The following is a 25562-nucleotide window of genomic DNA, read 5'->3' on the forward strand; positions in this document are numbered from 1 at the left end:
TAGACAGCTATTCACCTATATCTTAGGGAGGTTAAATTGTTGAAGCCCTTTCCTAGAAGTGGTTCTGAAAAGAGTAGTCTCTGAGGCTCCATGATACCTAAACCATCTCCCACCCACTTTCCACAGATGAGGTTTCTGATTCCTGCTTTCCAGGAAAGATGACTGTAACAGTATTCCACTTTGAGACATGAACAGGAACCCAATCCAGGAAGCAGGAGAGCTGGGTTCTACGCCTGGGCTCCTCCCTTTCACTAGATTTGTTATCCTACGCAAGTAGCTTGTCTTCTCTGAGCACCAGTTTCCTCATCTGTAAGATGGGGAAAAGTCACCCCTTTTCATGAGAAAATGGAATGGGACAGACTTTATGAATGTGAGGAATTATTTTGTTTTTCAGAGTTGAAGTGGCAAACCTCAACTTTCTGTGACAATTCAAGGTCTTATCCAGTTTCTGCACTTACCAGCAGGGTAATCTCACCTTTTTAGCCCTCATTTTACTCAGCTAAAACTGGGGATAGTACAGCTGCCTCACATGAGCTAAAAGATGTGAAAAATAATTATGGTGACAATGGCATAATTATCATAGGGGCTCACCAGATGCTGATGCAAATCAGTGGGTGTCTTCCTCTTAGCCATGGTAAGAATGCTAACTGGGATCTGGATTCTGAGTTGAGGGGTCTGAAAATCTGAACTGGTGGCACCTGGACTAGGCAAGGTCATTAAATCACTAGGACCAGCAACATCAATACAATCTCCTGCCTAATACTGTCAATTTTTTAGGTGGCCAGAAGAAGCTCCTCTTACTTAGTCTTCACAAGCCTCTTATTGGATCCAGCCATGTGTGTAGTTCCAAAAAGGGGACTCTGCTTTGACATTGCCTCCCCCAGGAATCCTCCCCTGACCACTTCCTTCACCTTACTCAAGGCTCATCACACCTGGCCGGCCACAGTACTGCTGCTCCCTGCTCTTACCACTTACATGTTTACATATTTCTCCCTCTCTCAGCTCTCTGAGTGTAGTGATGGAGTCTGTTTTACCTCTGTCTCCCCAGAGTCCAGTACAGAATCTGGCACAGAATAAGTATTTGATAAATGTTTGATGACTTAAACCAAAACACTTGGCCTAGATTCTTCAAAATGCCAATGTCGTGTCATGCAAGAAAGAAAAAAAAAAGCCTGGAGAACTGTTCTAGGTAAAGGAAATTAAAGAGAAAGTACAATGTAATGCAGTGGATGATTCTTTATTGGATCCCAAATTAGGAAAAAACAGCTACAACAGATACTATTGGGACAACTGGGGAAAGTTCTAATATGTACTGTATATTAGCTAGCAGTATTTTATTAATCAAATTTCTTTAGTATTTTATTAATGTTAAATTTCTTGATCATAATATTATACTCCTTATTCTTAGGAGATATACATAGAAGTATTTAAGGATAAAGTCTCATCTACAATTAACTCTCAAGTGATTTAGTACATAAATAAAAATATGCATATTTTAAGTATACAGATACAGATATATATACACACACACAAACTTAGAGACAAAGTAAATATTGCAAAAAGTTAAGTGGTAAATCTAGGTAAACAGTCCATGGTTCCTCATTATGTACTATTTTTGTAACTTTTCTGTAGGCTTGAAATTTTTCAAAATAAAACACTGAAGAAAAAAGTAATTGTCTCAACTTAGGTATGGAAGCTTAATGGGATATAAAATCTACCTGAGCTTTTAGTGACTATCTGCTATATTGGAAGTACATGCTCAGCTGGGCCAAGGCCATAATTGGTGGGTAGCACAGAGACAGGGTTGTAGGAGAGGCAGAGGGTTCCAGTAAGCACCCAGATAACAGAGGTGGTACCTACGGATGTCAAACTAGTAGAAGGGTGTAGCCAGGCAGAAGGGCAGGAAAATACCAGATCCAAAGGGCAAAGCAAAAGACAGCTCTTGTACAGATTGAGCTCTTTGGCAGAGGTTTGGGTAAACAATCAGAAAAACGCAGGAAGTGATAAATGATCAGAGGCGGGGCCAAGGGTCAGTAAAGCAGGTAGGTGGGTACGTAGGCAGAAAAGATAAGCTAAGGAGCACAGAGTAGTTTAGGCAAGACTCTGGCTTGTCTGGGCACAGTTAAAACGCTCATTTCAGGGAAGCAAAGAGAAACCAGGGTGAGAGCAGACAAGCTGCTGAGCACCCGTTATGAGAAACAGAGCTTAGAGAGCAGAGGAGGGTGCACAGGGTTGGCTCACTCTGTCTGAAAACAGGGGAAAGAAAAGGTGGCAGCCAATGGCAGAATGTGATACCCTTGATCTTTGTCTCTTTCTTAGTTGGTGAGGCAAGAAGAGGAGTCTGGCTAAAGCTCACTTCCTCTTATCTGGTGGTTGAATCAGAGAGATGTAAATTTGAATAGAATTCCCGGGAAAGGCCAAGCTCCAATCCCAAACTACCTTCAGGACTGCAGGCCCATGAGGTATACTCCTACCAGTCTCTGAATGCTGCTACCAGTACATTTCTCTCACTACTTAATGACAGTATTCTATTTAAGAATTTTGAGTTCCTGTTTCTTTGAGAAATCTCTCTTTAGATGAGGAGGACATACTACCTCCTCTCGTGTATCCATTCTTTCAGAATCTCAGGTAGGCCTAACTTTCATTACTGAAATACAGATCAGAATTCCTGGATGCCAACAGCTGGGGACATTTAACAACTTGCCTTTGTCTGTATCAACTCCACCATGCCCAGTCCAGACTCCCAGGGCAACATTCTAACTGCCACTAAGACACCTTTTTCTGTTCTTAGAGATTCTGATGCTGAAAGCAAGCAGTCTAGAGCAGGTTAGGTGAGAAGTTCCCTCTGAAGAAAAGGATTAGCCAGGAGGTCACAGAAATGGCTGCAGGAACCAGATGGTTTGGCCTCCACAAGGAAGATTTCAAATTCAGGTATTTTTTTGCCCTGCTTGCAAGTCACAAAAGCAATATTTGGGTGCAGAAGTATGATCTAGGGGAAAGGGAGAAGAGGACTGGGTGAATAGTCACTTCCCAGCACTTTTATCGGAGATGATTCTGTTGAGGCTATGATGAAAAGATACCAAGGAAGGCAATGTGGACTTGTATAGAGGAAGGTGAGAAGGGGCAACTTTCAGTCTTGTGCCCTCTCATGATCAGACAGGACAGCCCCGCTCTCTACTCCTCCGCTGAGATCAGAGTCTGCAGGACTCTTTTTAAAGGGCCTTTCTTCCCTCTCTCAACAATGACCTACCTTGCAGCGTTACCTTCCCTCTCTCTTGTTCTGTGTCTTGGGCTCCAGGTTAGAGAAGCCAAGTTCCACTTCTTTAACCTCTCTCAGAAGTACTTAGTCACTGATCTGGCCACGTGGCATCCACTTTCTCATTGTGGGTCTGGTATGTTAACTAAGAAAGTTATTTTTCAGCCTAGTTAGAAACAGCAGGAACTTGAATCAACTTGCTAGACTGGCAGTGCTGAGAGTTAGGGCCATGTGCCAAAGGAAAGAATGGATGGCCAATCACCAGGGAGCACATTTCTCAATCTGCAGCCTGAGACTAACCCTTCCTGCTGGCAGGGAAATCACGGTTAGGCCTTTGCTGCCACATTTACCCTGGGATGTGTACTGGGACTTCACAGGGGTCCGCACGCAGTCTGGAGATCAGAAGAGGAATCATAAATCACCTTTTTCTAGGGATAAGAGTCCAGAGGAAATAAGGATAATCCTAGAGATAGAAAACAAAATCCTGAAGAGAAAGTAAAGATGAGAGAAACCTAAAAGTTCGGATATGGTAAAGGTAAGAGACAGAAAACCAGACCTCTGCATAGTAGATACCAGGTCAGCAGGTCTGAGGGCCGGCCCTGGGCCCCCACAGGTACCGCTGCTAGCCCTGTCCCCAACTCTCAGCCCAGGCCCCATCCCAGCTCCTACCTGGTAGGTACCTGTCGTGCCTGTGGCCGTACTCTGTGGAAGTGAGTGACAAGTGAGTCTGTGTAAAGGGCTGGTTGCCAAACAGATTGTCACTACGAAGGTTGTGGCAGAGTTTCTCCAGGAAGCGGAGGACGTAGGTGATGCTGTTGACTGCTGGGAGGTTGAGGGTGTGCTGTTCCCGGTCAAACACGGCTGTGGAGTTAAGTAAACAGAGCCGAGCACGTCAGCCCAGCGGTGCGGTACAGCGCTGGGCAGGAGTCCGGCCCACTGCTTGTCTCAGGCTTACCTGGTTACACAAAGGGAATCAGTGCCCCAGGTTTTCTCCCTCCCTCTCTCCCCTCCCTCCCTCAAGGGCTTTGATTTTTGCCTCCAACTCCAAAGGGCTTGCAATTATGGGAGTGGCCAGGCCAGGTCTGTTGCACCCGGGGCTCTGGAATGATTTCATTCAACCTGTGAAAACAACTACGAACATAATTGTATCTGCTCCATCACTTGGCTGGGCCTCCTCCAGGAAATTCACACTAGGAGAATTCACACCTGTTCATTTAGGATGCTATTTTCACAAGAACTGCCTAAGAGCAGAGAACCTGGGAAGAAGATGGGAATACAGCTATTGCCAGCAATGGTTCGGGCACACAATTTCTGATCTATATAAGGGCACTAGAATTTTAGCAACATTTGGAACTGTTTCATGCTTGGTTTTATTTTATTCCCTATTTCTATTAAAATATGTATTAGTATAATTCTTAAAAAGCAAAAGACCTATGTATTTGTCTCTGAGGACAGCAAGGAAATGGGGATTTGGGGAGATAGGTCATTCTTGGGAACCAATTTTGGGACACAGGAAGAACCCTAGAGGGGGTAAAGGTGACAGCAGCTGAAGAGAGGTAGCAAAGAAGGCCCGGTCTCTGCAGACTGCTGCACAGAGCAGAAAGAGACCAGGGAGTAGCTTGGGCTTCAGAAGGGACATGAGGCTTAATTTCCCAAGCAGCTCCTAGTCTCCCATAATATTCCCTTCTTGTCCGCTCCAACCTCCATGTAGCCAATTACTCCCTAATCTGGGCTTCCACACCACTCTGTACACATTTCTCTATTACAGCATTTCTCACAGTTAGCTGTCTACGTTCTTTCATTTCCACTGGTGCAGAGCCTAAGCCTGTCATCCTCTATCTCCTGCCTCTCCCGGCCAGTGTCTGGCAATAACCTGACACAAAAATAGGGCTCAGTAAATGTTCCCTAAAGAATACAGTTTGGTTATTTATGGGGTCTTTCATGTCAGCTGGGCTTCCTGAGGCTGGTTATTGCAACTGGTTAGGGAGGAGGGGCAGGGGATATGGAATAGCATCACAGTTAAGATTGAAAGCCTCTTGGTCAAGTTTTGATATGTTTTAGTGGGTAAAGAATAAGGTTTTGGATTTAGGAAAACTGAAACAGAAGCAGGGCACAGCAGAAAAAAATGAATATTCTCATTGAGAGCAAAAAACTCTGTGCTATCAAATAAACTCTCACAGCAGGAAAGAAAGAGGGGATGACTCTTCCCGTTCTGCCCTAGAATTTAACCTTCTTATATTGGGCCTGGTTTAGGACTGGGGAGCTAAGGAGTTAAAGGAATGAGAGAAGAGTTCAGTGGTTCCCTGAAGCCAGGTGGGTGGCCGTGGTAGTCTGGAGACAAGTTGCCATAATACAGCCCCCTAAATTCTTTCTTCTGTAATGCCTTGAAAGCAATACACGCCTATACTTTCTGTATGGGAGAAGTTAAAACAGGCAGACAGGAAAGGAATCTATTTAAAGGCTCAGTTAAGCAGAATCTGTATGGCTATTCTCCTTGGCAGAGCTATGGGAAGGCTCAAAGGGCATCTGGAAGTTGGAAGTGAGGATTTTCTGAGGGATGGAATACCTTCACGTTTCTCCAGAGCCTGCAACTGTGAAGTCGGAACCGGGACGCCTTGTCAGAAATCAGCCAGTTGAGAAGGCCTGCCCCTTTGACTTGGAGGCAATACCAGCCCAAGGGTGCTTACCTGAGATAACCTCACCACCGTGGCCCTGTTTGAGGAAGCTGAAGACGGTTTTCTGGTGATAAGCACAGTCGATGCAAGCCTGGACAGCCTGTTGTAACACCACAGAGGCACGGGCTGGCCCAAAATGGTCAGGGAGTTGCTGGACCTTCTTCTTATCTAAGTGGGGGCCTGTGCTGCCATTCTTGTTCAAGTAGATACAAACTACAGGAGACAAAGAATCAAAGAAGCTTAAGGAGTCTCTGGAGTAGAGAAGTCAAAGAACAGAATTCTATTCCATCTTTTATACCCTGGATTCTGATCCCCAGCAGAATTCCCAGCAGCTAAGCTGGTGAAACACTGTGGGTGTGGGGGTCAAGAAAAGGCTGTGCCCAGCTGTCGCCAACCCAAACTGCATGACCAAAGGCTCTTGGAACAGTCCACTGGGACAACAGCCCAGACAAAAAGCCAGGGCACAGAATTTGCACTTTGTCTTCCATGTACTGAAAAGAAAATCTAAACAATTCGCCAGATGTATGAATTTTCATTTTCTGTACTTGGTTGCCTCACATATTCTTCATACCTTTCACCTTATATATATAAGGGGTTGTGGGGCCATGGCAATATTAGCAAGAGTGTGCATGTGCATGTATGTATATGTTTGGCATTGGACTGAGAATGGTTACACCACTGGTCACTTGCCTGGGCCTAGAGTCCCCGCCACCCCCCCCACCACTTTTTTTTTTTAGACAGTGTCTTGCTCTGTTGCCCTGGCTAGAGTACAGTGGCCTTATCATAGCTCACAGCAACCTCCAACTCCTGGGCTCAAGTGATTCTCTTACCTCAGACTCCTGAGTAGCTGGGACTACAGGTGTGTGCCACCTCTTCTGGCTAATTTTTCTATTTTTTGTGGAGATGGGGGTCTCGCTTTTGCTCAGGCTGGTCTCAAACTCCTGGCCTCAAGCAGTCTTTCCGCCTCAGCCTCCCAGAGTGCTGGGATTACAAGTGTGAGCTGCCACACCCAGCCACCCTTTGTTATCTTCTGCATCAACATTCAGGCCCAAATAAAGTAGTAAAAATTAAAAAAAAATTAGCATAAAGAAAAAAAAAAAAGGAAGGAAAAGAGCCTGAGTGTCCGATTTACATATTTGTTTGATTGAGTAGTTTCTCCTGTCAAGACAGCCAGGCACTCTTCTAGTTGTTGCCCTACACCCGGCCCTGTGGTGGGGAAGGGGCAGGGTGGGCACAGGAGAACGAGGCAGTCCTAAACGGAATTGTCTCCTTGTTCTCTGGAGAAGACCCACAGCAGCCTGGTCAGCAGTGGCATTCTCTCCTCTGATCTACCTTCCGGGCTCCCATTTGAGTAGGGGTACACTTCTTTCTCACACAGCTGTGGCTCACTAACTGAAGGGATAGGAAGGTAAAAGTCTCTTTGCTATTAAAGGCAAAAAGGATAAGAGCAGTAGGTGTGTGGCCAGTGGACGGTCTGTCATCCTCTTTGGGTCTCAGGTTCACCATCTATAAAATGAAGGGGCTGAGCCAGATGCTCTCTGAGGACTCTCCACCTTTATAATTCTAAGGAGAAGCAACACAGATGGAAGAAAATGGAAAATAGAAAACGAGAGGCAGGATGTGGAAGGTGACAGGAGAAAAAGAAAGAAAAAAAAAAGATAAGGGTAAACAGGATGAATTGAACATATACATTTTACCCTGTTCTTTCCTTAAAACTCACTAAAATGACCTAGATGATAAGTGAGGAGACAACAATAAAATTTTGGAAGCTGGAAAGGTAGCAACTGATTTAGGAGACCCAAGAAAGCTGCATACCTCCAAGCAGGAATGTGGAATGATGAGAGCCATGCTATTTCATCTTATAATTTACAAAAGACCTAAGAATTGGCAGAGTAGGTGCCCCTGAAGGTGAGTGTGAAGGTAGATCTATAAAGAGAAGGACTGACTGAGGTCTGTTAAACAGGATTTCCATGTCTGGTAATGTGACTTTTCTACTGAAAACAACTAAAAATGCAGGAAAACTCAGAGAGATAATAATAATAAAACTAAAACAATTGCCTATGAAAAGACACTTACAAGAATGTTCATTAACAGTTTATTCAAAATAACCTCAAACTAGAACCAACCCAAATGTCCATTAACAAGAAAAGAGATACACAAATTGTAGTACAGTCTTGCACCGTATAATGACGTTTCAGTCAACAATGGACCATATATATGACGTGGTCCCATAAAATTATAATGGAGCTGAAAAATTCCTAAAACCTAGTGACATCATAGCTATGGTAAAGTCACAGTATAATGCATTACTCACGTGTTTATAGTGATGCTGGTCTAAATAAACCTTCAGTGCTGTCAGTCATATAAAAGCACAGCATATACAACTATATAGTACATAACACTTGATAATGACATATTACTAGTTTATGTATTTACTGTACCACGCTTCTTATCATTATTTTAGTGTACTCCTACTTATTTCTTTAAAAAAAGTTAACTGTAAAACAGCCTCAGGCAGGTGCTTTAGGAGGAATTCTAGAAGAAGGCATTGTTATCATAGGAGATGATAGCTTCACGTGTGTTATTGTCCCTGAAGACCTTCCAGTGGGACAAGATGTGGAGGTGGAAGACAGTGATATTGATGACCCTGACCCTGTGTAGGCCTAGGCTAATGAATGTATTTGTGTCTTAGTTTTTAACAAAAAAGCTTAAAAAGTAAAAAAAATAAAATAAATAGAAAAAAGCTTATAAAGATACAGAGAAAAAATATTTTTATTCAGCTGTATAATGTGTTTGTATTTTAAGCTAAGTGTCATTACAAAAGAGTCAAAACATTGAAAAAATTTATAACGCAAAAGAATTATAGTAAGCTTAGGTTAATTAAACATTGAAGAAAAGTTTTAAAAATAAATTTAGTATAGCCAAAGTACACAGTGTTTACACGTGTCTACACGAGTAGTGTCCTACGCCTTCACATTCACTCATCATTACTCACCAACTCACCTAGAGCAACTTCCAGTTCTACAAGCTCCATTCACGGTATACCCTCCCTATGCAGGTGTACCATTTTTTATTTTTTATGCCATATTTTTACTGTTAGTTTTTAATGTTCAGATACATAAATACTTACCATTTTGTTGTAATTGCCTACAGTATCCAGTATAGAAACATGCTGTACAGGTTCCTCGGCTAGGAGCAATAGGCTATACTATACAGCCTAGGTGTGTAGCAGGCCACACCATCTAGGTTTGAGTAAGTACACTCTGTGATGTCTGCACAATGATGAAACTGCCCCAAAGTGCATCTCTCAGAATGTACTCCCTTCGTTATGCGACGCATGACTATATATTCATTTAATCGTATATCATTTGGCAGTAAAAAAGAATGAACTACTTGATGGGGAGAAGTTACTTTTACGCTAGTCTTTTGTAACAGTCCCAATCATCACGTTTTAAATATTTACTCATGCATATACTCATTCTTAAACCATTTTCATCTATCTAATATGTGCTAAGCACTGAAGAATTACATGTTTTCTATAATGTATAGAGGATGCATATATGCGTTAGCACCTAATATACTAAATTCTAAGATTTAAATATTATCTAATGTTTTCAACAGGGAGTAATTGTTAAATAATGCTTCTATTTACACTTCTAATTTTAAGTAACAAATAGAGGCAGATTTACCATGAAATAACAAATCTTAAGCTTTGTTTCTCATTTACACAGGCCCCTTCCAAGTTCTAAGAGAGGCTCCAGCAATGTATTCACACGGACATATATTTTTGTAAAATTTGAAAAAGTAAGACATCTAACTACAATTGTTTAAGAGCTTTCTCTTCCCACTACTACTTTTCCTCCAGCACATTTTCCCTCTTGTTGAGTGGCATTAGAGTGGGTAGAGGTATTTCGAGGATTCAGCTTTAGGGGAAGTTGAGTTGGAGACATTTAGTTTGGATTTAGTGGGATACACTGACGCAGTTATCAGTCAGTTCTCTGTATAGCTAGCTTACTGCTGGCCTCCCAGCGTAAAATTCCTTCCACGAATAGGCCACGTGCCCAATCTGGGACTGGTCTGGGATCATAATATAGAGATGAAGGGCACTGGCTACATTATGTTATACATGTGGAGACAAATAGAGCTCTGAAATGCACAGAACCAGACGGTCGTCTTTGCAGAATTCTTTCAATTATCAGACATGTAAAATTGTAAGTTGAAGATTTGATCTCATTGTCTACCATTCAAAATGGAATTTCTGTTTTGTCAAAGACACACTTGATATTGGAATGTACACAAATATAAACACATCATATGTTTTTTTTTTTTTTTTTTTTTGAGACAGAGTCTCGCTCTGTTGCCCAGGCTAGAGTGAGTGCCGTGGCGTCAGCCTAGCTCACAGCAACCTCAAACTCCTGAGCTCAAGGGATCCTCCTGTCTCAGCCTCCTGAGTAGCTGGGACTACAGGCATGCACCACCATGCCCGGCTAATTTTTTCTATATATTTTTAGCTGTCCATATAATTTCTTTCTATTTTTAGTAGAGATGGGGTCTCGCTCTTGCTCAGGCTGGTCTCGAACTCCTGAGCTCAAACGATCCGCCCACCTCGGCCTCCCAGAGTGCTAGGATTACAGGCGTGAGCCACCGCGCCCGGCTGAGTTTTTTAAAACAGGAATTCTAAAATAGAAATTTTCAGAATTCCTCTGAATGTAGGACACAAATTTACAGCAACGTGAGCAAACTTGCATGTCTATGCATCCCAACACGCTAGATCACATCTGGGCATATCTGACACATCTTGCAGTAAGGGAATTCCAGGTGAAATGCTGGCAAAATTCTTTTTCTTAAAAAGATATCACTAAATAATATAAGCTTCAGGTCCCACAAAACCCAGACCTGTCCCTAAAAAGGAATTCCGCTTAGATTATCCTCACCCAGTGAATCATAAAATCATAACATCTTAGAGATGACAGACTTTAAATACCATATAGTCTGGTGGGGGTTTTTTCACATATTTTCTTTTAAGTTTCAAGACCCTGTTTTCAAATAAAAGTTCACATAAAGAAATGCAGTAGAAAGTCTTAGTGGTTGATGCTATGAGGAAAGTAGAGAATAATAAGCTAAGTAATAGATAAACATGGAACAAATAAGAAACAACAATAAAGTAAATGGAAAGAATCAGTGTGAAGTCGGAACTTGAAAAAGATACATCCTCTCTTCTATTCCTGTTAAGAATATTCCGTATCAAAAACATTGAGGTAGGCAAAAATTTCCTAGACAGGACACAAAAGACATTAATCATAAAAGAAAAAATAATTTCATCAAAATTAAAAGCATCTATTCATCAAAAGACATCACTTTTAAAAGTGAAAACGCAAGCCATAGTCAACTGGACTGTGTCACAGAATGCCCAGATATTTGGTTAAACATTTCTGGATGTTTCTTTGATGGTGTTTCTGAATGAGATTATCATTTGAATCTCTGAATTGAGTAAAGCATATCATCCTCCCCAATGTGGGTGGGCATCACCTAATCCATTGAGAGCCTGAAAAGAACAAAAAAGGAAAGAGGCCTGACACTGTGGCTCACACCTATAACCTGGCACTGTGGGAGGCCAAGGCAGGAGGATCACTTGAGGCCAGGAGTTTGAGATCAGCCTGAGCAACATAGTGAGACCCCATCTCTACAAAGAGTATAAAATTAGCTGAACATGGTGGCACATGCCTGTAGTCCCAGCTACTTGGGAGGCTGAGGCAGGAGGATCACTTGATCCCAGAAGTTTGAGGTTGCAGTGAGCTATGATGACACTACTGCACTTTTTAGCCCAGATGATAGAGAGAGACCCTGTCAAAAAAAAAAAAAAAAAAAAAAAAAAAAAGAATGAACTACTGATAGGCACAACATGGGTGCTTCTCAAAAATATTATTTTGAACGAAAGAAACTAGATATAAAAGAGTACATATAGTATGATTCATGTATATTAAGTTCAAGAACAGGAAAATCTAATCTATGGGGATAAAAATAAAGGTGGAAGTGAAGACTGTAATGAGGCATGAGGGAACTTCTGGGGGTGGCAAAAATGCCTTCTATCTTGATTGGGGTTGTAGTTACATGAGTGCTTACATTTATTAAAACTCATTTAATTGGACCTTAACATCTGTACATTTTATTAATATAAACTTTACCTAAATTAAAACACACAAAAAAGGAAAAAAATAAAACTAGTCTGGTGATGATGAAAAAGTACATTCTACATGTATTAAATGGTAAAACTATAAAACCTTTAGATGACTGTGTTAGTTTTAAAACATGGCCCTGAAATTCTCTGACATCACTCTTATTGATCTTTGTCACATTTGACCAATAGACCATGGTGGAAATGACACTGTGCCAGTTTCTGGGCCCAGGGATTAAGAAACTGGCAATTTCCATTGCCATTTCTTGAGACGTTTGCTTTTAGATCCCAACTACCAAGTGTGAGGAAGCAAAGCCACCCTGTAGAGAGGTCCATGTGGAGAGAAACCAACAGCCAGAATCAACCTGTCAGCCATGGGGTGAAAATGGATCCTCCAGTCCTAGTCAAGACACCCCAGCCGACGCTCCCTGAAACAGAGACAAGCTGTCTCCACCCAGCCCTGCCTACACTGTTGTTTTAAGCCATGAAGTTGTCCGGTGGTTTGTTACATAGCAAAAGATTATTGGAACAGATTCTGGTACCAGAAATAGGGTGCTGCATTATCAAAAGCCTAATACACATGGCATTGGCTTTGGAACTGGGCAGCAGAAAGCAGCCCAAAGGCCCACAAAGAGAGTGTCAGTGAAAACTGGAAGAGCCTTCAGCAGAGTTTTAAGGAAGCCTAAAGATTCCCAAGGAGGCTGTCAGTAAGGGTTTAAAGGAAAGTGAGGAAAATCTTATTGGACGATAGAAGACAGGGGAATACTTGCTAAAAAGTGATTGAAAGTTTGACAAGACTGTTGCTTATTATAACATGGAAATGCACTTTCAAGGAAATAGCAAATGAGATTTCCAGACAAAGTAATTAAAGTGCCACCTGGCTTCTTCTCACTGCTTATGATAAAATGCAAGATGAGAGAAGAGCTTAAAAAATGTACACATACACACACACCCAGGACTTGCAGAGTTCATAAATAAAACTGCTTCTCATTTCTAGTCTATCTAGAAAGCAAACAACTATAAATTAAGAAAAGGTCTCAGGCCAAAAATAAACTCCAGAATAGGACAATAAAATCCTTTGTTAAGATGTCAGAAAGATGTAAGACTATGTTTCGCAGACTCTTTCAGACTAAAAGGCCCTCTAAGAATCTTACAGGGAAGTCTCACAGAGTCTTTCCCTTAAACAACAGGATTTTTAAGAATCTTAAGAGTATTGTCCCACAGCAGCTATACAGAAAGCCCAAAGTATAGAAGGGCTTATCTGTAAGAGTTTTGTGGTTATGGTTTTGTTTAATGAGATGAACTCTGATAGCATTCAAAGAAAACCCCTCAAATTTCTAAGAGAATCATTCCAGTGGAAGCATTGCCAGCTTGGATGAAAAGAGACAAAGATGGTACAAAATGGAAAGTATCCTTTGGATGCACAACCTTTTACAGGCAAGAAGAAGACTAAGAAGGCAACCTCAGTTTTCTTATGGAAAAGGAAGGATGATTCAGAGAACAAAACCAAGAGCCATGAAAAATAACTCCCAGGTAATTTTGAACCTTATTAAGGAGTTGGCAACATATGCCCAGCTGGATTTCAGAATTTCTATAGACCAGTGACTGCTGTGTGCCTCCAGTTTTTCTCCATTTTGAATGGGAGATAAAAGTTTTCTTATGCCTATCCACCACTGTATGTTGGGTATGTGGGGAGCAGAGAACTTATTTCTTTAGTTCACAAGTCTTCAGAAAAGACTTCTTAGAAAAGAACTGCACTCAAGAAGGAAACCTGAGAAAGCAAACCTAAAAGACCTTATTCAGATGATGAGATCCTAGACCTTGAGCCTGATGCTATAAAGGGATGAGACTTTTGATGGGAAATCTTGTGGGGGAAGAATACATTTTGCAAGTGGGAAAATGTTAATAATTTATATCCACAGAATGGTGGTTTTAAACTATGGTCCGTAATTCTTTGACCTCTCTCCCACTGAGAGGTGGGGTCTGTTCCCCTCCTCTTGGATCTGGGCTCTGTGACTGATTGGTCAATATGGTGGAAAATGATCTATGCTAAGTCTGGGGCTCAGGCCTTAATAACATGGTAGCTTCCACTGTCTGTTTCTTGGGACACTTGTCCTTGGAACCCAGCCACCATGGTATGAGGGAGCCCAAGCTACCCTTTGGAGAAGTTCTTGTGGAGAAGAACCATTAGCCAGGACTTGTTTTGCTATTTATGTGAATAAACGATCCTCAGCCCCAATTGAGCCACCTCAAATGATACCATGTGGAACTGAGATGAGGTGTATTAATTTTAATATAGTAGAATATATTGATCTTTTTAGTTTATGCTTATTGTCTGGTTTTAAAAATCCTTCCTGATCTTAGGTCATAAGGATATTTTTGTATACTGTCATGTTTAGGTTTTCTACTGCATCCATAAAATCAGAATCAGAAGCTGTAAAAAAATTCAGTGAAGGGTCTGGCACATAGGAACCTGGAATTCACCATTCCATCCTAACAACAAGTAAAAAGATGAATAAACTTAAAAATCAATCAATCTTTCTTAGATCTGTTAGAGAAGTGAGGTCGCAGGGCAAACCACCGCCCCCCAAATTTGAAGAGGCAGAGACGTAAATATAGAGAATCACAACTTACTGGGGCAGAAACCTCTACTGAACCAGTGCTAGGGCAGGAAAACCTAAACTGTACTTGATGAACTGCTGGAGGCTCAGCGTGGACAAGTCTGATGTTAAAAACTCCAGGGAGCCCCAGTTATGGGGGGTTTTGGGGAGTGGGCACACTTTTGTTAGTTTTACCTCCAGGAGCTCAACCAGGTTCTCACAGTAAATATTGGAGGAAAAATCTCCTGTTTCTGGCAGGGGCCAAACCATTTTGAAATACACCAGCGTACTCTGTTCTTCTTAACAAGGTCTTTCCTCAGGAGAAACTATTTTACCACAGCCCAAACTACTGGGGGTTTTTCAGAGCCTAACTGACTTGAAGGAAGAGAAATAATCAACTCTAGCCAACTCTAGCCTCTCATGTGGGAGAAGGGAAATACCCCACTCCAGGTCACTCTAGCTATTCTGTCCAACCTAAGGGAGGTTGGGGGTGGGGGGAACTGAGAAGCTCTTGTGAAATTTACAGCCCAGGGGCACAGGCTCACTCAAAGACTAACACCTCATCACAGGACTATAGAATGCTTTCCCTTTCCCCACACCTTACCACACATTACTAAGGGCCCATTTGCCATAGTTACTTTTACCAAGTACATCATGTCTAATTATCACAAAGACATTACAAGGTATAGGTGTACTCAAAGACAAAAAACACAGTTTGAAGAAACAGAGCAGGTGTCACAAGCAGACTTAGATATGGCAGAGCTGCTGGAATGATCAGATTGAGAATTTAAAACAATTATGATTAATATGCTAAGGGTTCTAATGGATAAAGTAGACAGAGTGCAAGAACAGATGGACAATGTAATCAGGAAGATAGAAATTCTAAGAAAAAATAAAGAAGAAATACTAGAGATTAGAAACACTGTAACAGAAATGAAGAATGTCTTTGGCTGGTTCATTAGTAGAATAGACAGGGCTGAGGAAAGGATTGCTGAGCTTGAGGATATCTCAATAGAAACTTCCAAAATTAAAAGCAAAGAGAAAAAAGACTGAAAAAACCAGAACAGAACATCTAAGAACTGTGGGACAACTATTTAATACAAAAGGTGTAATATACATATAATGGTAACCACAGAAGGAGAAGGAAGAAAGGAATTGAACCAATAATTATTGAGGATTTCCCCAAATTAATGTCAGACATCAAACCAGAGATCCAGGAAGCTCAGAGAATATCGCACAGGAAAAATGCTGAACAAAACAGAACAACACAAAACAACAATAAAAAACAAACAAAAACCAGAAAATAAAAAAACCCCTATATATACCATTTTCAAATTATAGAAAATCAAAGATAAAGGAAAAATCTTAACAGAAACTAGAGGAAAAAAGCCTTACCTATAGAGGAGCAGAGATAAGAATTACATCCAATGACTTTTGTAATAAGTTTTGTAGACCCTTCATTCTTTTGAACTATGAACATGTATAACTCTGATAAAAATCAAAATATCTTTTAAAAAGTGTTATAAAGTTAAAAAAAAGGTAAATAATAAAGGATACAAGTGTGGCTCACAGAATTCCGTTTAAATAGTGAAGACTACGAAGAACTGAAGTTTAGACAAGGAAGTGATGTCAAGGTCACACAAAGTGAATCAAGGGCCAATAAAAGATAGTGAAACAATGAACAGTAGAGACTGTTATAGTCTCACCATGAGACAGGGATATATTGCAGAGTGAGTTCCCACTTTCCCTAAGCTATGAGACTCAGGCCAATGCAGGGACACCAGCCCAGTGACTGCAGGCAGCGATGGTCTGCGTCATTTAAAAGACATAGTAAGGCATAGTCATGAAGCTCCTGTTGCTGTGGGTCTTCTAGGTCTTGTTGAGTAGGCACCTAAGTGGTATCTAGAATGATGCGGGATAAACTAAGCAGGTATACAGGCACCTAGGGAGCATGTCATGAAGTTGGAAAATGTATAATCAATATTTTCACCAAGGTGCTCATCTGTCCTTACTTCCTTATCCATGGAGCTCAGGGACAATCTAATGATACTCTTGGACTAAGCCAATCCAATAACTGGCTGGAGCTAGATACAGATGACAAATTTGGAAAAATAATGTGATAGAACCTTGAGCTGGACATACATGCTACAGGCAGGCTCTGTAATCTTCTAAAGATTATTTGGAGAGGAAACTATGCTAGGCTTTCCCTTCAAGCTCTAACATTCTAGGATTTGGGCAGAGATATATGCAACTTCTTCTAAGAGAAAGACTACCTAACTTCCACGGGGGTGATTCCAATTGCTTAGACTTCCCAGAAGAAGATAAGAGTGTCTCCACAGTAACAGAGCAAGGTTTCACACATGTATCTTAATTTACACATAAAAAATGAGTATTGTTCTTTATAGTTATCTCTTTGGTAGGCTGTGTATCTATTCTAAAGGGTAGTCCTTTTAGTTATTGTCATAGACAGTTTATGAAATGGGAAAAGATATGCATAATCCAGATCCAGGGTGATTACCCACCCACTTCAACCACCAGAGTTTGCTTTAAATCAACCATTCATTGGTTGGTCCCCCAAATCAAGTTTACTCTCACCGTACCAAGGTTTGCCAACATCAATGATTGTTTAAAAAAAGATCAGAGGAAATTCATACATATCTGAACAGTGACACCATTACTGAAATGCTGGAAGGGTTCTGGAAGGTGGAAGGAATCACTAAGAAGGATGAGCATTATTCTAAACTGGGCCAAGAGCTCTTGGTGCTGCCACAGCTCCAGTTCCCCAACCCTGAGTTCACAGAACACTTATCTAAGTTTCTTTGTTTCTCTGAAACTATTTCAAATGCCAAAGATAAAGAGATTTTAAAAGATTCTACCTAGGTTTACAAACAGGGGGCTAATTTGGTGTAAGACAAGAGAAAGTGCAGACACTGGGGCCTGGGGCTTGTTGCAGGTAGTCCCATCATCTGCTCTCACCTGTGGGGGCCTGCATGGCTGAGCTGGGGATAGTGGCAGCATCTTGGGGTACAGTGCTGGTATCCGGTTCAGGGGTGCTGGTTGTTGGTGAGGTGGGTGGTGGGTTCAGCAAAGTCCGAGGTTTCCTCTGTCAAAATGGATGGGGAAAAGTTTGTTACTCACGATAGGTAACTTGTCTTTTCATTCTTCTATTCTTAGCACTAAATTCACCCATGAAACAAAAATATATTTATGAATGGAATTGTGTTTTATATTTGTTTTCCACACAGCCACCTGGCCTAAAACTATACGTGTACCTGTAGTAGAAGCTTAGTAAACATTTTCCAAACCTATGTACAAGATTCTGGTCTTCTGTAGAGCCAGAGCTTAATGTACTATCTTTTATACTAGATTCAATGTTATCACATGAAGTTCGAGATCCTTTATTATTAATAGTTGGGCAGACAAAAGCAAAGTGGAAAAAAATATGCTGTGGTTTAAATCTACCTTGACATTACTTCGTACTTTGTTCCCCTGTCTTTAAAAATGGAAACAACCCTTTTCTTAATACTACAAATGACTTTTTTCTGCCTACCTCCCACTTCAGCTTCTTATCTGTCATTCCTTCCCTTAAACCTCCCACTCTAGTAGATCTCTATTACTGCTCTAAAAATCCTGCAGTTTGACCTAGTCCACATCCTTACAATAATAAGCTATCCCTTCTGCCTGAAATGCCCTTTCTTCTTTTATTTATCTTACAAATTTCTGTTCATCTAGGAAGCTTTTCTAGTTTTCCTCTAATTATTGTCCCTTTTATGCTACTCTGTATTTTGTATTGTTGCATTTGTCAATGTATTGTCATTGTATGTTTACATGCTAGTGTCCCTATTAGCCTGGAGCTCCTTGAAGGTCTGATTCTGAGTTTCATTCTTAGCATGGTACTTGGCATGTAAGTGTTAATACATATTTTTTTATGGTGCATATACAGTGTAGATAGCCAATAATAGGGAAGTAATAAAGATGATTTGAGAGAACTCTAATATCTCCTCTATGCTGTACAGGGCAGTTTCTGGGGGAGAAAGATCTCAGAAGGTTTTTTTCTAGAAAAGTTTTCTAAATGCCTTTCTGAATACAAGGAAAACATAACTGTCATTGGGATCCAAAATTCCTTTTTTTCTAAGTGTTTCATGTGGAGCCCACTGCTAGGAGCTGTATAAACCTGTCTACCTTCTAGGAGTGTATTCCCTATAGAGACAGCACTGATAACACAGGCATACATAAGATGGCCTTGCCACTGAAAACAGTCATGCAAACTCTCATGAAGCATTCACAACACACACTGAACATGGACACCTGCTCATATTTTTTGATATTGCTAAAAGTGAGAATCCAAATAAGTAATGAGTCAGGGAAGAAGGGAAATACCAATTCAATTTCAATGAGGTGGTGGTAGGATTTCATGGGGCCCCTGAAGGAACAAGCCTGGTGAGTTAGGTGCCTGAATCTTATAGAAGAAAACAGAGAGATAGAAGGCATTATTACTATTTGAGATAGGTGGATTTAACATGTATTATTTCTATTCATATATTACTTCATCTCCATTTAAAAGTGAGAAAACTAGGTCTCAGAGCCTCACAGAAGCTTTCCCAAAGTCATCCAGGTGGTTAACAAATGGAAATGAGATCTACACTCAAGTCTGTCTGGCTTCTGTGCTCTAGGCACAGACCACTTTATTTCAAAAAGGAGTATAATGCTCATCCGTGAAGTGGAAGGCATGTATACCTGTCGGAATAGGCAAAAGAACAAGAAGGGGAATTAAGGAGTCAAATGCCAGGACATAAAATACAGGATGAGAATGATTTTTTTCAAGCGGGTTGGAAACAAAGAGGACTTTGCTACTATGTTCAAGACTTCCTGAGGGAGCAGAGCAGAGGCAATCACAGGATCATAGTTCTTGGATTTTGAAGGATCTTAAAGGCCATTTAATCTAACCATCTATCCAATATTTCCAATTCCCTCTCCCTGAACACATCCTTCCCATGGAGTCATCCAGTTCGTGATGAAATATCTGCAGTCATAGGAGCTTACTGCTTTCATTTTGGGATAGATTTAACTGTTATGTTGAGGCAAAGCCTGTCTGCTTGAGTTTCTGCTTATTGGTTCTGATTCTATCTTTGGAGCCCCCCAGATAAGTTTTCTCCTTTTTCTGACTGTCCTCAAGATGTCTTCACATCATCTAAAGCATGGCCTCTCTGCCCTTGTTATCTGTAGGGCCTACAGCCTCTCCTCTACAATATAAGAATGAAAGGGGAGGGTAACGGAGACAAAAACAAATCAGGACCCAGTGAGAGCTTAGTGGTAATAGTTCAAAAGAAGTACTAAGTGTTACACAGGAAGATCAGGGGGTGACATTGAGAACTCAAAGCCAAAAATAAGTGACAACTGAGATTAGTAACATCATCACTAAAATCATCCATTCATCCATCCACCCGCCCACTCACCCATCTTGCATATTCTGAACATTTCCCAAGAGATTAAGATATAAGGCACTGCAGGAGAAAAAGAGAAGAAAAAGCTCCTTGAGGAGCTTGTATTCTGCATGGACTGAAGTCAGCAGGAGCTAACAAACAAACAAAACAAACAGACCAACCAACCAACTCTAGGGAATAATTTATGAGGCTGGAGTGGAATGTCCAGGCAGAACTGGGTATGATTTTCCACACTGGAACTCAGGTATTTTTGTTCAGGAAGGAGATCCAGAGACATTCCTCTGGCAGTGAGTGAGGAGGTAATGCTGAAGGGGGGACCTTTAGAAGCTGCAGAGAGGCCTTCTTTCCATATCAAGTGTTTTTCCTAGGGAAGAGGCCCATGAAAACCTGGCCAGGACTAAACGGCAGTACTTTGAGTAACAGTGCTCAGTGAGGCTGACTTAGTAGTCTTTCTCAGTACTAGAGCTGAGTGTTTATGTCCCTCAGGAAATGTGAAAGAGTGAATATGTAGTCGGCCATCAGTCATCTTGGAACTAGAAGATCTGGGGATCACTGCAGCTTTTGCCAATTACTAGCTCTGTGACCTCAGTGAAATCATTTCACATCTCTAAGTCTCAATTTACTAAACTATAAAATAATGTTAACATTACTTATCTCCTAGGGTTTTGTGACAATCATACAGGATATATATAATGGCATCTAATACATTTAGTAGGTCTTCAATTTATTTTTTAAGAAGGGGTAGAGGTAGTAAAAAAATACATTTATGGAGTTAATCTGTTCTTTCTATTCACATGCTAGGAATCCACTCTGGGGAAGTTAACAAGGAGCAGGGTCTTCCTACATTAGACCAGAATCTATCTGCATTAGACTAGATTCTGGTCTATGTAGACTTCCATCTACATTAGATCAGAATCTGCTTGAATGGGAGTAATTTTCAAGTTAAGATTTGTTTTCCATCCTCATCATCCTATCTCTAATATTACCTACTCCCAGGTATGCAGCTAAGTAGGAATGACAATCTAGGAAAGTCCTCTTAAAAGCATACACAAGATGAAGAGGGCCAGATATGCCCCTTTCCAAGATGGATCGATATGAGTGAATTACCCCTTCGTAGCCTCTTATCCCTTTCTGGGAAACCCATATTTTTACCTACCTTACTGCCAGGTTTGGGACCCCTCTTCTTTGGGAATTTCAAAGGTTCAGCTGACTTGGGTGGGGCAGAGATGGGATGGGGAATTAGGGTCTTGGGTGTCCGGCCCCGCTTCTTTGCTGGTTTACGTCCCCTCTGCCCTGGTTGATGCTCCAAGACAGATTTGGTGCTGCTGTGGATGCTGGGCTTCTCGGTGCTCACATCAGACGCAGGATAGGGATTCTTTGGAATAACAACTGCAAGAAAAAGACTCATTCTATCACCCTCTCCTCCCCTGCATTCTCATCCCAGCCAAAAAGTAAAAAAGGACTTGCCACTTCTGCTTAGATAGTTTTGTTCCAAGAAGCTAGTTTCCTGGCATCTGACCTAAATGTTTAGAAAATCTCACAAGGAAACTGAATTTACATTGACTGGAACTGGATGTTTTAAATTATTTCCGGCAGATGCAGAAAAAAATATTAATTTTTCTCTGCAAGGTATCTTAGAGAAGTACTGTGACCAAGTCAAAGCTGAAGCATATAAACAGAACCATAGGCTCAGAGTTGGAATGGCTCTTAGAAGCCTATGATCCTCCCCTGCTAAGAATGAAGGTCTGAGGCTCAGAAGATGCCTTCCCCAGGTTACACAGTGAGTTGGGATGAGAACTTCTGTTTTGAAACTGAGCCCTGACAACCAAGTCAGGGATTTTCTACATTGATCTACTTGAAGTTTTAGCATGCAGTGAGGAGTGGTAAAACGTCTAGAAATATGTATCTGATAGCATCTCTCCTTACCTTAAAGACCTTTGTTCCCAATTACCTTTAATATAAAGTCTAAATTCTTTATCCTGATACCTAATGACTTTTGTGACTTTGCCTCTGCCTTGTTCTCCAGTTATGCCTGATGTCATTTCCTATCACCCAACCCCATGTTCCAGTAGTCCCATATGTTGAGCTATTATTCTTGGTCAGATACATATCAATACACAGTTTTCAACATTCAACATCTCTTTATTGAGGTATTCTCTGACCATGGTCCAACTAAGTCAGTGCCCTCCCCTTACCCTCAAAGTATTCTGTAGACATCTATTAATATGTCAGAGTACTCCTCAATTTTAATCCAATCATTCATTTTTGAGAATTTTTCAAGGTAAGGGATAGCTAATTCATTCCATATATAGTTATCAAGCACTTACTATAGGTTATGTATTGTTGTTCTAAGTCCTGGTGATAGAACAGTGAATAAAGCATAGTTTCTATTCTCAAGGAGCTTACCTTCTAGTGGGACAGACAAAAAATAAACAAATACACAACATAATGTCAAGTAGTGGTAAGTGCTATGATTAAAACTAATGCAGGGTAAGGAGACAGAATTGTAGGGGAAGTCCTTTTTGAGGAGATGACATTTACACAGAGCTCCCCAAAGAGGTAAAGGCAAAAGCCTTATGAAGATCTGAGGGAAGAGCCTTCCAAGTTGAGGACAGAACAAGTACAAAGATTCTGAGATGGGAGCATGTTAGTGTGTTTGAGAAATGGAAAGGTCAGTATAGCTGGAATTGAATGAGCAAAGGGGAGAGTGGAGGGAAATTAGGTTAGAGAGGGAGTAGCAGTATTAATAAAATTGTGTAGGACTTCGTAGGCTTTGAAAATGAATTGAACTTATTCTGAGTATAAAGGGGAAGCTGCTGGAGGGTTTCGAGCAAGGGAATGACAAGATGTACTTAAAAAGACCACTCTGACTGCTTTGTGAGAGGCGCAAGAGTCAGATTAGGAAGACCAACTAATAAATTATTACAGTGGGCAGGTAGAAGATAATGCTTCTTAGGCTTCCAGGTGGGATGTGATAGGTTGTGGCAATGCAATGTTAATGATGCAACAACTAGAAAAAGTCAGATAAATTATTTTAAAAGACACCGCAGAGCTGTCATGAGGATTAGATGAACCATGAACCGGAACTCCAGAGCAGGGGGCCTTCTGAGGTAGCTGACACTTTTCTTTCCTGAGAGCATTTGTCAATTTTGGCCTGAACCGAGGATCAGGTTTGGCCTATGGAGAGGAGCACTACTGGGAGAAAGAGAAATCAAAGAGGCTGCTGGGACGCACTGGAAACCTAAGGAGTCCCATGCATGTGACCAGTTTTCCCCAGGAAATATTTGCTGAATTGTAGGCTTGCACACTAGAGTTTTGAAGTTAGTTTGAGCGCTTCTAAAAGACAGAATGAAATCTCCCATCATCCTGGAGTTTTAGGAGACAAGGTTCCACTAGAAGGAGGTAGTATACTGCAAACACATAGCTGATCTGCTCTTCAAGATATATGCCATATTTTGAAACTATGAGGGTAGGAGGTGATAGAACTAAGCCCCCAATCTCTCAAGGGTAGAACAATCTCCTGTAGTGTTTCAGGGCTGAGGAGACAGAGGTAGGCTCTTAATCAAGAGCCTAAGAGGGTCCATGTCTAAGAAACAGGGATAAACCATAGGTACAATCCAGACCTGGTCTAGCTCAACCCATGATTAGACTGAGGTGATCAGGGCCTTATCCTATTAGCTTACCAGAGGAAAGGAAGAATTCTTTCTGATAGAAAATATCAGCTGAAGCCTCAATAGTTCTTTTATATAAAATATCCAACATACAATAAAAAATTATTAGACATAAAAAGAGGCAAAATAGTGTGATCAGTAATCAAGAGAAAATACAGGCAATAGAAGGAGACCCATATACTATCCAAATAATGAAACACATAGATTAAAAAAACATAATTAATATGTTAAAGAAAATGAGGGATAAGAAGAACAAAATGTAAGAAAAGATAAATAATACCCACAGAAAGCTAGAAGCTATATAAAAAATTAAATAGACACCATAGAATTAAAAAAAAAACTATTAGGAAGTTAAAAACTCATTGAATGGGTTTAAGGACAGACAAGATCCAGCAGAATTAATGAACTTGATGAAAAGTCAATAGAAAACATTTAAAGTATAGTGAGAAAATATGGAAAAACAGATTAGAGCATTAGAGGCAAGTGGACATAATCAACAGATATAAAATATGAATGGCTGCAATCCCAGAGGGAGAGGACAGAAAGAATGAGGAAAAAACAATATTTGAAAAGACAATGGATGAGATGTTCCTAAGACTAATAAAAGACATCCAAGGAACTCAGTAATTCATAAGCAGCAAAAATACAAAGAAAACTATACCAAGACACATCATTGTAAAACTACAATAAAAGACAGATGAAATATAAATGAAAGACAGAGAGGAAGACAAAGATAAATTTTTAACAGCAATCTGAGAAAAAAGAATCATTACCCTTAAAGGAACAACTGTAAGACTGATGACTTCAGGCTTTTTGTATTAATAGTTTTTACAAAAGCCTGAAGCAATAGTATGGCATCCTTAAAGGACTAAAAGAAATAAACTGGCAATGTGAAAATACCCTTCAGAAATGATGGTAAAATAATGACATTTTCAGACAATCAAAGCTAAGGTCTGGCCAGGTATGGTAGCTCATGCCTGTAATCCTACTACTTTGGGAGGCTGAGGCAGGAGGATCGCTTCAGGCCAGGAGTTCGAGACCAGCCTGAGCAATATAGCCAGACCCCCTCTCTATAAAAAATAGAAAAATTAGCTGGATGTGGTGATGCACATCTGTAGTCCCAGCTATTTGGGAGGCTGAGGTAGGAGGATCTCTTGAGCCCAGGAGTTTGGGGTTGCAACAAGCTATGATGATGTCACTGCACTCTATCCAGGCAAGAGAGTAAGATGCTATCTTGAAAAAACAAACAAACAAACGAACAAACACACAAACAAAAACCAATCAAAGGTTTGTCACCAGCAGACCTAACTACAGGAAATAAAGTTCTTCAGGCCAAAAGAATTCCAATGAAATATGTGCAAGACAAATATTTAGTGAAATATGTGCAAGACATCTACAAAGAACTGCAGGAAGGAATGAAGAGGGTAAATATGAATAAGAAGGGGTAAATATGTGAGCAGATATAACAGAATATTAATTATTTAAAACAACAATAAAAATGGCTTACAGGTTTTATAATATATATATAAATAAGCTATGTGACAACAATAGCACAGAGAATGGAAATGGGGAGTAAATGGAGCCGAAATTTGGTAAGAACTTTGCACTATTTGGGGAGTGGTTAGAGTCCTTACTTAAGGTAGATTTTAGTAAGTCCAGAATGCATATTTGCATAGGGCAAAAAATTAAAGAATTATATAAGAATGTGTCGCTAAAGTACTGATGGGAGAAAAGTAGAATA

At 40.6% G+C, this 25562-nt stretch overlaps 1 protein-coding gene across 1 annotated transcript in view; it reads right to left on the reverse strand.

The window, feature by feature from the left end:
- The window catches only part of SCMH1 (Scm polycomb group protein homolog 1), a 103279-nt gene that overhangs the window by 11843 nt on the left and 65874 nt on the right, over window positions 1-25562 (reverse strand). Inside the window, exons 6-9 of the mRNA XM_069479798.1 lie at window positions 21307-21539; window positions 17683-17809; window positions 5944-6144; window positions 3926-4117 (exon numbers count right to left, since the gene is read on the reverse strand). Coding sequence (XP_069335899.1) covers window positions 3926-4117; window positions 5944-6144; window positions 17683-17809; window positions 21307-21539 — 753 coding nt within the window. The remainder of the gene's footprint in view (window positions 1-3925; window positions 4118-5943; window positions 6145-17682; window positions 17810-21306; window positions 21540-25562) is intronic.

Source organism: Eulemur rufifrons, chromosome 8 (assembly GCF_041146395.1).
Source record: "Eulemur rufifrons isolate Redbay chromosome 8, OSU_ERuf_1, whole genome shotgun sequence".
Classification (NCBI taxonomy): domain Eukaryota; kingdom Metazoa; phylum Chordata; class Mammalia; order Primates; family Lemuridae; genus Eulemur; species Eulemur rufifrons.